General features: G+C 48.7%; 1 protein-coding gene across 1 annotated transcript in view; it reads right to left on the reverse strand.

The window, feature by feature from the left end:
* The window catches only part of HADH (hydroxyacyl-CoA dehydrogenase), a 56,006-nt gene that overhangs the window by 4,819 nt on the left and 36,925 nt on the right, over nt 1–14,262 (reverse strand). The window contains exons 4-6 of the mRNA XM_066280788.1: nt 10,863–10,989; nt 6,108–6,197; nt 1,912–1,984 (exon numbers count right to left, since the gene is read on the reverse strand). Coding sequence (XP_066136885.1) covers nt 1,912–1,984; nt 6,108–6,197; nt 10,863–10,989 — 290 coding nt within the window. The remainder of the gene's footprint in view (nt 1–1,911; nt 1,985–6,107; nt 6,198–10,862; nt 10,990–14,262) is intronic.

Here is a 14,262-nt window from a genome sequence, read left to right on the forward strand (position 1 = left end):
ACCAAACTTCTGTGCAGCCACCATTCCTTTATTCAGCAACAGCGACCTCAATGCCTGTCCTATACCAGCACTTTAGGGGGTATGAGGATGAAGACCTGGATAGCACCACAGAAAGAGTATAGAAAACAAGACACCTGCCACGTCACAGGGGAAAACGTGACTGCCCATGGGAGAGCCGAGGTGTAAAGACAGCTATGACAACCCAGATTAGGCCCAGCGGGCAGCACTGGAACACGAGCGGGCGAGGCCCTCTGAGGAAGGCGGGGCGGGGCATGTGGTGATGAAGGCAGAGGCAGGGCGTGAGGACAAGGCGGCCTTCTAGCAAGGGGAGTGAGAAGCACAGGGGAGCTAGGATGACAGGGAGGAATCAAAAGTGACAAATGATCAGATGTGACAGGCAAGACAGGGATGACCCAGTGATTTCAAGTTTTAAAGCAGAAGGACTGCAGGTCAGCCCGTCACTCATATGGAAACGGGCCACAGGTGTGCACCTCATGCCTCTGTGTTCGAAGGCGGGCAGACCCTGGAGGCAGCAGTGAGGACCTGGTAAAAAGCCTCAGGTGTGACAGGAGTCCAGCTCAGGGTGCGGCCTGCTGGGAGCAAGCCCCGCCCGGGCAGGATGCCCAGCTGCCCTCAGCACATGCTGGCTCACCGGCCCCAGAGGGCTGTGAGGAGAGGCAGAGGGACAGCAATGACAGCGAGCTGAGGGCAGCATCGGAGGCCAACTGAGCACCTCCCCCATGGGGTCACCTCCCCTTCCAGCTTCACTTCTCAGGCCAGCAGTGACCGTGAGGGGCCGGGAATCTCCTGTTTGACAGGGACCACCAATGCTGGTGAGACGGGACAGGAGACAAGACAATGACTTTCAGCTTACAATCAGACACATGGTACATTTGAAAGTGTATCAAAGTGACAGAGTGGTTCAGTGAGACAAACCCCACATGCTAACACATTACATTAAAAACAAGCACCACCACCACCCTGCCTTTCAAGGTGGGGCCAAACAGCTCCCGCTTCCTTTGAGGTGTAATTAGGCATATTTGTTGATAGATAAACACAGAAGTGTTGGTTTGATCTCGGAGCAAAAGTGAGGCAAATACTTCCATGAAACACAGAGAAAAGTTTAAATATTTAAAGCAGGTTTTGAGGAAGCAAATGTGCTTTCATCTCTCTGAAGAGCTGGTATAAACGTTTTGTTTCCGAAATGACATTCTCAGGAACGAGCATTTGTGAAGTAATTGAAAACAATTACATTTGCTTTTTATCTAGTCTCATTAAGGCCTCTTTGCCTTTGAAGCAGACACGATAGCTACCTTTCCAGAAATGTGGTGGGGAGGCAGGCGGGAGGACACAGGACATTTTATAACCTGCACCAGGTCCCAAGCCTCTTATTTCTATCAACAAGTACTGAAGAAACATTTTAGACCTTTTTTAAGGTTAAAAACAAAACAAAACCATGCATGACACCACCACCAGTAAGGCCGGACAGGGAGCTGGAAATGGTCCTTGACATACACCAGTCTTGTTACCGGCTTCCCACCACACAGTCACAATTTTAAAGCCCTAAGGAAAATTGAAGGTTACCTAACCCAGTGATTTTTACATTATTATCATTATTTTAAGCAATAAACCTTTTAACCAAAAACAGAAATCAAGGATGTGAACCCGGCTGGCTGTGCCACTCCTCTGGCTGGAACTGCAGTGGAGGGTCCCAGAGCCACATGTCAGAGGCCTCACGAGGGACACGAGGGCCCCGGAACACAGGGACAAAGGTCTCAGGGCCCAGGGCGAGGCTGAGTCACACAGCCAGGAGACAGGAGCTCCTTCCCTCTCTGCATGGCCCACCTCCCTGCAGACCCCGCCCAGGACACCCAGACCTGCTGTTCGCCCGCCCGGGCTCTGGACAACTACCTCGTTCATACAGCCGGACTGCTTCCAGGAGGTACGGCACCAGCAGGCGGTTCACAATGAACCCAGGCGTGTCCTGTTTTAGGAGACAGAAAAATAAAAGTGAGTACTCAATGAACCTTATCTTTTGTGAAGTTACCAGACTGTCCCTTCTCACCCTGGATCATGTTACCCACGTTTATGAAGGTATGCATTTTCAAAACTGGTTTTAAAGTAGCAGCACAACCTTACCTCCACCTTACATGACAATTTTTCCAACAATTACAATACTTAAAATAAAAAACAGATGCCCCACAACATGGATACTGAAATAAAGGCAGATCAAAGTAGGAGGTCAGCAGAGGAGCACGGCTTTGGGGCAGGCAGATCTGGGCTCAAATGCTAAAAATCTCTGACCCTGCATCATTCTGAAATCCAGTTCCGTCATTTGCAAAAGGGGCGCTCAGCTCTGCGTGACAAGTTGTAAGGGTGCATCAGAAAACGCTTTGCTGTGAGCGCTGCTGCGTTCACATGGTAGCCCCTCGGCTCCTCTCCTCCGCACATTCCTGCCAGGAATTGAGAAGAAGTTGTAACACTCCATCTCAAGCAACCTGCACGGGAGCAGCACTTCTGGGCTCCTCGGAGCCACTCCTGAGCCACTCCTGGGCCACTCGAGAGGTTCGCCGGCTTCAGCACACAGTGCGAGGTGGTCAAGCTGAGAACAGGTTCCCAGACAAAGGAGCAGATGCCCAGAGAGACAGGCCACTGGACATTCACACACCCAGAAGAGGACCCAGCACCTGGACGACGGCTTCCACTCCCTCCGCATGGAAACGCCTCCTCATCTCTCCTGGAGGACTAGTACGGAGTGTGAATTCACCTACTGATCTCTATGGGGAGTCAGGGGGCAGATTAGGGTGGTAATGTTTTGGGTGGTATTTATGTGAAGCTGATCCACTAAGTAAAATGGCATCCCTTCTTTTAATGAAAGGCTGTGACCTCCCTGCAGGCAGAAATCCTCGCCCTGGTCTTGGGTTCCATGTCCAATACACACCAGGCAATCCATAAACACTGAACTAAGGATGGTCAGCCCCCGCATTGCTCGTAAACTAAGCTGACCGCATGTGGTACACACGTGGCAGCAAAGCCACATGGATTGCACCTCCCCTAAAACCATCTCCTACGACCTCCCCAAAACACAGATACACAAAAGAGCTCTACCAGTTTAACCAAGATTATAGCAATGAAACGACGCTGACTTTATAGCCAGGGCAAAACACTTTTCAAATTCAAAATGTTTACTATAGAAACTCAGGATACCTGAGTATGTGTAGCACACCATATACAAAGATTAAAAGGCAGAGAGCAGCCTGGGAAAATTATTTGTTTCACTTACAATATATAGTTTTTATATAGGGGTTAATATCATCTACATCAACAGCTTGGCAAGAAGAGTGCTAAAACTCACAAAATATTTAAACACACTGCTAATCAAAGAAATATTCATTGAAACAAAATAGCATTTTGTCAATAAGATTATTGGGAAATTGTTTTTCCCCATTGAAAAAGTGCTGTTGAGGATGCTGAGACAGATACTCTCTAAGAGGGGAATGTAAAGAGACATCATCCTTGAATAAAGCTATTTAATTTTATGTAATTGTATACTTTACATTGTTCATAATCTTTTATTAGTTTATTATATATACTGTACTTACTATGTTCCTAGTATTGCTCTAAGTACATTACAAATACTCATTCCCTTACTCCTCATATTAATCCTGGGAGACAAGCAATAGTATTACCACTTTGTAAAGTAGAGGACACTGACACACAGAGAGGTAAGCAACTTGCCCAAGGTTACACAGCTAATTAGAGCCAGAGCCAAGATTTGAACCCAGTCATGCAGGCTCCAGAGTTCACGGTCTTAACCTTTTCACACCATGACCAGGCTCTCCCTGTGAAGTCTCACGGAGAAAACAGACATATTGCAGTCACATTAATGCTATTTTTCCATATCAGGTGTTGGTAATTACCACTACAATCCTACAGTCCAAATCCAGAGTCTAGCCTGTTTGTTTGGTTTTTGTTTTTTGGGGGTTTTTTTGAGAGAGAGAGAGAGAGGCAGGGAGAGAGAGACAGGAACATTGAGCTGCTCCTGTATGTGCCCTGACCAGGGAATCGAACTGGCAACCTCTGCGCTCCAGGATGATGCTCCAACCAAGTTATCCAGCCAGGACTTTTTTTCAAATTGATTTTTAGAGAGACAGAGGAAGGGAGAGAGAGGGGAGGGGAAAGGGAAGCATTCATTTGTTTTTCCATTCTGACACGCATTCACTGGTTGCTTCCGGTGTATGCCCAGACTGGGACCAAACCTGTTCCAGGACAACGCTCTTAACTGACTAACAGGCCAGGGGCCAGGGCACAGCCTGCTTCTTAACCCTTTGGGTAGTGAGTTTTTTTCACGCTCACTACCCCCCCCCCCGGGTATTTTTTAAAATGAAATTAGTTCCAGATACAGTTTTATTAACTTAAAATCATGTTTGTTTAATAACCAATTTATGAAAACAAGACCATATATTTGCCTTTTTTTAATGTTGCCTTACACGTTTTTAAAATAAAATTTTTTTGTTACAATCGTACCCTGGATGGTCAGATGGCACAAGGAGGTACATGAACATGCCTACCGCTCAAAGGGTTAAGTACAGTTTACTTAGCACACAGCCACACCCATCTGGGCATGCGCTGTCTATGCTGCTTTCCTCTACCACGCAGGCCCGCGCTCTAGAACTGCGGCGGAAGCTATGCGCCGGCACATTCACTGCTGGCCCCCCACATGAAGGCGTGCAGACCCTGTTCTATGTGGTTGCCTGACGTTGTTGGGAGGCATTACCAGGAGCCTGAATAACTGACGCAAAGAACCTCCCAGAAAGTGTTCTGCATGATATAACAAAGGCAATTTTATGCGACCAAAGACTCCCATCCCTGGTCTGCCGTGGCTACCCCACGGAAGCACAGAGCCCAACTCCCCATGAGTTAGGGACGCCGCTGCGGAGGATGACCACTGTCGCGCTCCCGCACCGCCGCTCTCACGGCTCGCCTCCGATTGCTGCGCACTGATCTTCTCTCTAATGCATTACTAGTCTCCACCACTAACACAGCACAAACCCGTAAGAAAGTGCAATCATAACAGCTGTTATTAATGTGATTTAAAAAAACAACAACACCTAGACGTTTAAAACCACAAAATTAAATAAACAAAAAATGTGTGTTAAAAAAGGAGACTGTGTAAGAACACCACCCTCCTGGACGGGCGCGGCACAGGGGGGCCGGCTCACTGGCCTGCTCTCTGGCTAGTGGGCTCCACATCGATGGATGACTTACTCAGAGGATCCATGAACAACGAGTCTTCATGGGTTAGTACAATTTTGTGAGTTCAGGCTTGAGAATTTTTTGGAAAGCAAAAGTATGCTATGAAAAAAACCACAATGATATAAAAGATTACAATCAAAAAAGCAGGTAAGATATTGATAAAAAATTATAATGGCATTTTGTGACACAACTGCCCCTTTAGAAAAACTGCCAAGTCATGCAGAAGTGTAGTCCCTAAATTCAGGGGGAGCTAAACAAATGGAGAGACGGAGGGTAATCAAAGCGAAGCAGTGAGAGCAAGCGGTGATCTCGCAGCAAATGACTGGGCATCTTAAAAAGGGAAAAGGCCGAGGCGTACCCTCCATCCCACCACACTTCTCACTGAAACGAAATGCAAACTATAACACAACACAACATTCCACTGAGAAATAGCTTTTGTAGCGCGGCTGCTCCTCTTCCTTCACCCCCTAACCACGTGTGGTGCTCTGCCCACGGGGAAGCCCTAGTATCTGTTTGGGACGCACGTGTCCATCAGGCTGTGCCCCACACACAGGGTGGTTCTGGCTCCCAAGGCCCAGCAAAGCTAAAGCTGATGAGATAACAAATCCACTCATGGAAACACAACTGCTCATCCACAGTCACTTGGGCCCCATTCGGCTCTCAGACGGCCCATGGCAGCCCTGGGCTCCCCTGTGGGTGAGCCAGAGGGAGACACAGCTTCTCCTCACAGCCTGTGGACAGGCTGCAGTTCGTGCACCCACCTCTGGCATCGTCGCACTCCACAGGGACTTGGCCGGAGTGACTCGGGCGTCCAGGAAAATCACCCCCTTCCCAAGCTACTCAGACTCTACCTTGCAAGAAACAGGATGTTTCCCCAGGGTTTTGCTGAAGTCCATCAGAGATTCAAATGTCTTCTGGCTGGTCATTGGTGTTTTAATAACCTGGAAATGCAAAGCAGAGAAGAACTGTGACCACGAGTCAGCAAACAATTTTATCAGAACAGTTCAAAAACCACTGACCAAAAGCATCCACACAGGCAGCAAGAAGAGTTTTGTTTCAGAATAGAAGAAAGGATCTCAAGCCAGAACCAAAATGTTTACAAAAATGCTCACTTTAAGAACTGAAGTACTACAGAATACACAAAAATCGGGCTTAAAATATAACTGTGTGTGAGCATGTAGGACAATTTTACAGGCTTCGTCGTCGAGACAGACCTGGCCCCAAATCCCAACTGCACCACTTATTGGCCCTGTGACTCTGGGCATGTTCGGTGAAATTGAAATCACTCTCACCTCAACCTATCTCTAAGAGTTGAGGTGAGAACGTAATTAGATGAGGAGGGAAAGCATTCTGTGCAGCCCTGACAGGATGAAGGTGTGAATGCTGGCTTTTGCTGGTGTCTTCCTTGTTACTATTCACTACTTCAGGGGGGTAACTACAAGTCCACTAAGTACAATGACTGCCCACCTTCTCAGTAGAGAGAGGAGCCCCAGAATATTGAGTGATCTGGCCAAGTCACAGGTGTCTTGACAACTGAGATGAGTGTCTCCTCATTAACCCACCCTCTTGCACAGACGCCGCGGAGCCCAAAGGCTCCCTCTACTTCAGAACAGGCGCATCATGGAAGAAGGCTTCCATTTCCAGCAAACGGGTGCACGGCTAGGGCTGGTCGCCCGCTGGGCATCTCAGGAATACGCCCACACCCTCCAGCCTTCAACGAGGTGTAGTGCAAGGGCCCAGCAGCACCCACCAGAGATGGCACCAAGCACCATGCCTGGCAGTCAGCCCTCAGAAAACATTTAGAAAATTTACTTTTCAGGAATTAGATTTTGGCAAATGGAGAAAGATCCAGGCAAATTTATACTTTAAATATATATAGATATACATTATTTATTTATTTTTCTTGAGTGAGTAAAGGGGAGAGGGGGACAGGGGAAGAGAGAGAGGCATCAACTCATTGTTCCACTTAGTTGTGTCCCCACTGATTGCTTCTCATGTGTGCCCTGACTGGGGCTCAAACTAGTGACCTTGGGGTTGAGCCAGCGCCCTTGGGATCATGCTGGCACCCTCAGGGCTAAGCCCTGACTGGAGCTTGAACCGGCGACCTCAGCACTCCAGGATGACTCTCTATCCACTGCACCACCAGCCAGGGCACTATATATGTATATAATTTAAATGCCAGTTAAGGAATTTCAATGAGAGTCAAAGCAAACAGACTTTGTTTCTATGTCAGACCCTTTCCAGGATCTCAGGTAAGCCGACCAGTCCTCTGTGCCTCACCCTCCTAGGAAATGGGATAATGACATCAGGACCCGCCGTCCCTGCTGTAAGAGCACTGCGTGACTTAATGAGCTGGTGCCTGTGCAAGGGAAGTGCTATTACATACATGGAGAGTCAGCGTCATTCATGTCTCAGTGTGACCGCAGTGTGGGGTGCGGCGGTATGTTATGACACTAAGGGAAGTGAGTGGAAACAGGAAAAACGCACCATGAAGATGGGGATGAGGACTGGGAAGAATCCGGCCAGATACTGCTCTGCAGGCATCACAAATCAAACAGCAGTCAGGGGCTGTTCCAAATGGAGGTGCCAAAGGTCTCCACTGGAACTATACAGACTGAGCTAGGGCTAAGGCTGCCCATTACAAAGGTTTAAAAATAATTTTTTAGTTTAAAGAAGCAATGATAAATGTTTTTATCATTCACTCAACAAACAGCAACATGCTATAGATAATCAGCTTATAACTCCAACAGAGTCTAAAAAGATACATATTTCTGAGTAAAAGAGAAGAGCCACTCAGACTAGACACATATGTGGGTGGTCAAGTTAAAGAATGTGCACTGAATAGAGAAAAGCACTTTTAGAAAACATCTAGGCTGTAGTCAGTTGACTCAGTGGTAGAGCGCCAGCCTGGCGTGTGGAAGTCCCAGGTTCAATTCCCAATCAGGGCACACAGGAGAAGCGACCATCTGCTTCTCCACCCTTCTCTGTCTCCCCTTCTCTCTCTCTCTCTCTCTCTCTCTCTCTCTCTCTCTCTCTCTCCTTCCCCTCCCACAGCATGGCTCAACTGGTTCGAGCAAAGTTGGCCCCAGGTACTGATGATGGCTCCACGGCCTCATCTTGGGCACTAAAATAGCTCAGTTGCCAAGCAACGGGGCAATGGCCCCAGGTGGGCAGAGCATCATCCCTTAGTGGGCTTGCCGAGTGGATCCTGGTTGGCATGCATGTGGGAGTCTGTCTTTCTGCCTCCTTGCCTCTCACTTAATAAAAGAGAGAGCAAGAGAGAGAACATCTAGAAAATGCTAACCTGTGTTAGTAAGCATTAGCTGTTAACCAATGTCCAAATTTCCAAAGACACAGATGGACATTACTAGATAAATACAGTCAAAAACAACATTCTTCAGAGTCTGAAGTAAATCTATAAAACATATTTTTATTTCCAAAACACAAATGTACATGATTTTGTAATTAAAGAAAGTAACTAGTTCCCAAGCACTGAAATGTTAAAAATTCAATTTCACTTCTCTTGTTCTTTTCTGCATAGAAGAGAGTAAGTGGGGTTTTCTCTATTCCCTGCACCACTGCCCCTCTTCGATCCTCAACTTCTTCAGAAACCACCCTCAGGGCTTGGCCTGTGGTGGCGCAGTGGGAAAGTGCTGACCTGCAACCCTGAGGACTCCAGCTACAAACGCGGGCTTGCCCGGTCCAGGCCCATAGGCCAGCCAGTCAATGAACAACTGCAGTGAAGCAACTAGGAGTTGATATTTCTCGTCCCTCACCCCTCTTCTCTCTTTAAAATCAATAAATAAAATCTTTTGAAAATTTATTTTTATTTTTTGAGAGGCAGGGAAAGAGAAAGAACAGAAATATCGAGCTGCTCCTGAATGTGCCTGACCGGGGAACTGAACCCAGCAACTCTCTGCTCTGGGACGCTTAATTTTTATTGTTTTTTAAAAAAATTTTTTTAGAGAGGCAGAGAAAGGAAGGGAAACAGACAGGAGGGGGGAAGGGAAGCATTTGTTGTTCCACTCAGTGTATATTTTTTGGTTGCTTCCCATGTGTGCCCTGACTGGAGATCAAACACACAACCTTGTTGTTTTGGGATGACACTCAACCTACTGAGCTAACAGGCCAGGGCCAATAAATACAATTTTTCCTCCTTTTTTTTCAAGTGAGAGGAGGAGAGATAGACCGACCCCCACATGCACCCCAACCTGGACCCACCTGGCAACCCCCCTGTCTGGGGCTGATGCTCTGCCCATCTGGGGCCATGCTCACAACCAAGCTATTTTAAGCACCTGAGAAAGAGGCTCCACAGAGCCATCCTCAGTGCCCAAGGCAGATGAGCTTAAATCAATCAAGCCATGGCTGCAGGAGGGGAAAAGAGAGAGAGAGAATGGGGAAGAAGAGGAATGAAGAAACAGATGGATGCTTCTCCTGTGTGCCCTGACTGGGAATCGAACCTGGGACATCCACACACCAGGCCAACGCTCTATCTACTGAGCCAACCGGGCAGGGCAAAATCTTAAAAAAAGAAAAGCATTAGAGAATGGGGTGAATTGGAAGAAGCTGAGGAGGAATGTTAGCAGAACAGATAGATGCCTAGTGCAAGATGGGTCAGAGTTATGACTTGACAGAAAACTATAGGAAAATGCAGTCATCATTAACCTAGAAGCTAATGCTCATACGGGCCTGGGGATACGGGGCAGGGGTGAGGGGCTGAAGGAAACAAGGGGCCTGGAGGAGAAGGCAGCAGTGGAGAAAACAGATTCAGAAACAGGGAGGCCCACAGGGCCGAGGAGGTCTGCCTGGCTCCACGTCCCCCACACTTCGCATGGCAATAAATCCTCAACCTCACAACAAATGCTACTTTAATAGCGGCTGCTCCTCAGACCCTGTAATTAGTCGCCTGTAAAAGGCAAGTTGCCACATTTCAGGTGCAAATTGACTACTGTGACTCCATCTCCCTGGTCCCCAAGTCTCCAAGCAAGTAGAAATAGCCCATCCAAAAAGGCGGGGTAGTCCTCCCTGGCCACTCCCTTCTACCTGCAGATTTGTGGTCAGGAGGTTCCAGGCTATTAGAAGCTCCTTAAATAGCTCTGATCACAACACCCAAGAGATGTGCTTCATCTGGGGACAATACGGAGGCCCCAGTAAAATGGGGCCGAATTCACCCCAGGAATGGTGGACAAGGAGGTTAAGTGGCTCTTGTGTAAAACCAGGCCTGGAATAAGAGCTCCACTTACGGCCTGGAGCGAACTGACCTCAATGAGACTATGTGAACCCATGTGGCTCTCCCTGAGTCCCATCAAGCCAGTGGTCTTAGTGCTGATGCCTCTCTCTGCACTGCCCATCAGCTATGGGCAGACTTAACAGCCCTATTGGACATCTGGGTCAGAACACAGGGCTGAGAAGGAAGAGAACACAGGGACCTGCCTTTGGTTCTGAAAGGAGAGACTGCAGCCATAGAAAACAGCACAAGGACAACCTCCCTTCCCCCATTAAAATCCATCCGATGCAACCCCAGGACACAGGGTCCGTGCGTATCAGAGAGGCAGGACCGAGAGCGGGCAGAGCAGGCAAACTCACACACACAGGCGGCCACTGACCTCCACCAGCTTCATCATGGGCACTGGATTGAAGAAATGGAGCCCAGCGAATCGGTCTTGTCTGGTGGTGGCATTGGCTATGCTTGTGATCTGCAGAGAGGAGGTGTTGCTGGCAAAGATTGTATGTCTGTGGAGAGAGATGGTGGACGTTACAGTGAGTCCCATCTTTGGAAACAGTCAGGACTATCTTGGGTGTGACGCACAAGGTAGGCAGCTCTGCTCACTGCCCAGGTCTGTTGTCGTGACACCCAGAGGAAGTCAGAAAAAAGACCCTTCTTCACAAAAGCTGAAATCAAGTGACTCGATTCATTTAATTATTTAATTTTTAAAAAAAGGGTTATTTTATTGATTTTAAAGAGAGAGGGAGGGACAGGGAGAGAGAAGAACTGCAGTCTGTATCTGTGTGTGCCCCGACCAGGGATCAAACTGGCCGCCTCTGTGCTTCGGGACGATGTTCTAACCAACTGAGCTCTCCGGCCAGGGCTGCTTCATTTCATTTTAAAGTTTTATATTAAGTAATTTAAAAGTTACTTGTTCCAAAGGTATATTTAATCTTTGCCAATCTTTCTTTAATTTTAGGGAGCAAAAGTTCTCCTCTCTATCTGTGTTATTTAATTGTCAGGGTATGTGAGGAAAAATGGAGGCAGCTACGTAACCAACCTCAGTCACAAGATAGAACTCCAAGTGATTAAAGACTAATGAAAGAAAGAAGGATGCATCACGGACACCTACACAAAAAAACTGTACAGAAACACATGAATTCTCAACTAGAAACATCAGATAATAAACTGAATGAAGATCTTTCCCCCTCAACTGAAAAGCTTTGCTTCTCCACTGAATGTGATTCAAATGAAAAGAGAAGAAACCAGCTGGTCCAAAAGCAGTTTGAAGGTCAGACATGAAGAGCGGGGAAAGGAAAGATGGATGTGTATTCGTGACAAATGTAGTTCAAAGTATTCTGCTCCTAAAAAAAGTAACATCCTCTTTTGTGCATATAAAATATTAGTAATTTTTAAAAATACATATTGATTTAAACCAAATATAATGTTCTAAACTTGTTGTAATGTTTATTTTATTGATTTTAGAGAAAGGAAAGGAGAAAAGGAGAGAGAGGGAGAGACGGGGAGGGAGAGAGAGAGAGAGAGAGAAAGGGGAACACCGATCTGTTCCTGTATGTGCCCTGACCAAGGATCAAACCGGCAACCTCTGCCCTTTGGGACAAAGCTCTAACCAACTAAGCCATTTAATCAGGGAAAACCAATTTTAATTTTAAGATCACAATCAAGTAGGGTGCCAGATGCACAACAGGCAACTCTTGTAATAGGAGTACTTCCAGGCTTTCCCGTGGCGCCACCTTGTGACGAGCATACACAAAACAGCTTCATGCTAAGGATAACCACAGAGGTCCAGTCAGCAAGGAGAGCAGTCCCTATGACCAGGCCTGGGGACTACTGCAATCTGCCTGAAATCAGGGCAAGTGGACGAGGGGCGGAAGGGATGGGGGGAGAAACGAGTAATCTGGAAAGAGGAGAGTGAGGTGAAAGGAGAAGCCAGTGTGGCCAGGTGGCTGGCCGAGCCCGAGGAAAGAGCCTTCGTGTCCTCAGCCCAGGAGAGCACCTGCCCCGCGTTTAGGCACTAGAATCCCCACCTGACACACTTTCCAAGTCATCTGATTTAAAAACCAGGTAGAAGGGATTTTCCTTTTTTTAAAATAGTGACATTTTTAAAGTTTCAAAATTCAAAATTTCAAAGCTTCCTGCTTTTTGGCCAGTGGAGGAAATACTGTACCTGCTGCCCACTACAGAAGGCTGTGAGAAGAGCTCCTCTGCAGTGACAAGAGTGACTGACACCGACCACACCCTGAACCACAGCGCGGGTGCCGGCGGGGCCGCCACGCTGGGTACACCGACCGCACCCCGAACCACAGCGCGGGTGCCGGCGGGGCCGCCACACTGGAGACACCGACCGCACCCTGAACCACAGCACTGGAGACACCGACCGCATCCTGAATCACAGCGCAGGTGCCGGCGGGGCCGCCACACTGGAGACACCGACCGCACCCCGAACCACAGCGCGGGTGCCGGCGGGGCCGCCACACTGGAGACACCGACCGCACCCCGAACCACAGCGCGGGTGCCGGCGGGGCCGCCACACTGGAGACACCGACCGCACCCCGAACCACAGCGCGGGTGCCGGCGGGGCCGCCACACTGGAGACACCGACCGCACCCTGAACCACAGCGCGGGTGCCGGCGGGGCCGCCACACTGGGTACGGGCCACTGGGAGGGCGACCCAGTTGCTAAAAGGGGCAACAAAGATGCACCGACCGGAGAGCACGTTTATGAAAGGGTGAAGTTACAGCAGAGTCCGGTCACAAGTGTCCCCAACCTAGGGCATTCCCAGCACACATTTAACCAGAAGGGGAAATTTACACATCTCCTCCCAAGGGACCTCTGCGTCCCCCTCTCCCAATTGGTGGGGCTGGCTCTGCTCCAAACAGCCTCTCACATGCCTTCTTCCAACACGAATACAGTGTGCTGACATAGTAAATACAAAGGTTGTCTTATCTTCCACAAAAAGTACACCTTCACATTTTCCTTGAAAACTCGACTCTCTTGGACCATCTTTTGATTCTTCCTTTCTGACATTCAGGTACCAAAAAAACTTTTTAAGTATTCTAATAAAAAAACGACAGCACAAGCCTAATGATCATTAGCAACACCTGCAGGCCTTCCTGTAGAGAGGACAGTGGGGATAGTGGGGACTGTGGTGGACAGGACTCCTCAAAAGGGGAGAGCAGGCCCTGGCCGGTTGGCTCAGTGGTAGAGCGTCGACCTAGCGTGCGGAGGACCCGGGTTCGATTCCCGGCCAGGGCACACAGGAGAAGCGCCCATTTGCTTCTCCACCCCTCCGCCGCGCTTTCCTCTCTGTCTCTCTCTTCCCCTCCCGCAGCCAAGGCTCCATTGAAGCAAAGATGGCCCGGGCGCTGGGGATGGCTCTGTGGCCTCTGCCTCAGGTGCTAGAGTGGCTCTGGTCGCAACAGAGCGAGGCCCCGGAGGGGCAGATTATCACCCCCTGGTGGGCAGAGCGTCGCCCCATGGTGGGCGTGCCGGGTGGATCCCGGTCGGGCGCATGCGGGAGTCTGTCTGACTGTCTCTCCCCGTTTCCAGCTTCAGAAAAAAAAAAAAAGAATTAAAAAAAAAAGGGGGGGGAGAGCAGGACTCAGCTGGGCTGACCGGGGGCCTCAGCCAAGCTTTCCACCCGCAGTTCTGCAAGTAGGGAAGTCGTGTCCCCCTCCAAGATGCAATAGTTTCAAAAGAGCTTCCATCTGGAATGTTATCACAGGAACATATTTTCATGTCCTGTTATAGGACCTAACTGTAAAACATGGCAGCAAAGC

Source organism: Saccopteryx bilineata, chromosome 5, assembly GCF_036850765.1.
Source record: "Saccopteryx bilineata isolate mSacBil1 chromosome 5, mSacBil1_pri_phased_curated, whole genome shotgun sequence".
NCBI classification, from domain to species: domain Eukaryota; kingdom Metazoa; phylum Chordata; class Mammalia; order Chiroptera; family Emballonuridae; genus Saccopteryx; species Saccopteryx bilineata.